The sequence below is a fragment of the Mobula hypostoma genome, chromosome 10 (assembly GCF_963921235.1).
Source record: "Mobula hypostoma chromosome 10, sMobHyp1.1, whole genome shotgun sequence".
Lineage (NCBI taxonomy): Eukaryota > Metazoa > Chordata > Chondrichthyes > Myliobatiformes > Myliobatidae > Mobula > Mobula hypostoma.
In genome coordinates, this window is record NC_086106.1 from 20,772,062 (window position 1) to 20,773,610 (window position 1,549).

The following is a 1,549-nucleotide window of genomic DNA, read 5'->3' on the forward strand; positions in this document are numbered from 1 at the left end:
AAACGAGATCTTCTACTGGTCATCCATTGATCCTCGCTGGCATTCACTGTTACTCGGTTGTTCGGTTCGCTACCAAACAGTGGAACCTCTACCTAGCCCTAGATTATCCACTCGGAATCTGATAAATATGTCCCAGTTTAAAGGCTGGGTTAAGCGCCCAAAGAACCCAATTTAAATAGTGTTATTGTTACGTAGCATTTGGGTAAAGGTCCTGTAACTGACGAAGTATATAGGTGACCCCATCCCCAACGACGCTTGTCTCCGAGCTGCCGTGTGACTTCATCCTCTGAAAGCCTTGGTGGAGACATTCCGCACCTCCACTCTCACAACATACTTTCCCTTGTGTGGACGCCCGAACCTGTCCAGAAGAATAGTCATCCAGCTGTGGCGATCTCTCTTGCCCTTTCCCTCAGCACTCTAAGGGCAGGTGTTCTCCATGTGTTTTTGTCCCGGTCCAATCGCAGTCTCTCTAACTGTGCGTCGCACAGTAATATGTGCCTGTGTCGTCCAGTATCAGGTCGTTCATTTGCAGATAAAAATTGCTGCTGCCCTTGGAAGCGGTGAACCGTCTCTCGATTTCAGGCGCGTAATACTTATTACTTTCACTATAATAACGTACCAACGTTTCCAGCCCTTTCCCGGAGGCCTGTTTCACCCAGTACATGGTATAGCTGTTGATATTGAAACCACTGGCTTCACAGGACAGTCTGTGCGACTCTCCGAGCTTTACCACGGCTAAGTCGGCTTGATTCAGCAGGATGTCGGATCGCACGCCTGGCGAGAAATAAACAGCAGACATGAATAAAATGTTCCAGCGGCATAGGCTCCAAAGGCTCCGAAACGTCGGCTGCCCCGGGTGTGCGACGGGCCGCGGGTCACATACCTGTAAGACAGGACAAGAGGAGACAGATATAAAGAACGACACCCATCGTTCTGAGCACTGAATCGGATTTAAACACTTTTGAGATCTGTGCTTCAGCTCAGGCTGGATTTAACGCGAATCAAAGTGAGCGCTGATTAAATAGTTACATTGACTGCGAGTGAGAGAGGGTGTCGCAGCTTGAACACGTTCTCACCAACTGATCTAAACGAACAGCTTCCTGTCCCCTCCCCCAGCAGAACTTTTAATTCCCCAAAAGATGTTCGCCTCTGTGCAGGAGACGGGTCCGCGGCAGTGACCAAAACCGGATTGAAGGTCTATCGCTCTCTGTTCAAATGGTCAGCTTGAGGGTGGGATAATTTATTTAAACTGAAACACCAAGAATCCCTACGGAAACGAAATGAGAGACACCGTCAGGTGACAAATATCCCGCTGAGAGACAAACAGTGAGAAGCACCAGTCAGTGGAGAAATAACATCCGGAGACATGGACTAAGAGACGCTAGTCAGGTAATTACAGATGGCTGAAAGAGGAGTTGCCGAGAATTAATTGGAAAAGAACACAAGCAAGGGCGACGGCAGAGCAGCAATGGTTGGAATTTCAGGAAGCAATTCAGGAGGCACAGAATATACAAACCCCAAACAGGAAGAAGCTTCCTAAAGACAAGAT

The 1,549-nt window shown here is 48.4% G+C and overlaps 1 gene segment (V, D, J or C); it reads right to left on the reverse strand.

The window, feature by feature from the left end:
* Positions 1–469: 469 nt before the first annotated feature.
* On the reverse strand, positions 470–1,023 carry LOC134352432 (Ig heavy chain V region-like). The segment is given in 2 exon segments: positions 470–774; positions 884–1,023. Coding segments are annotated over 2 exon segments (351 nt in total).
* Between the last annotated feature and the right edge of the window lie 526 nt (positions 1,024–1,549).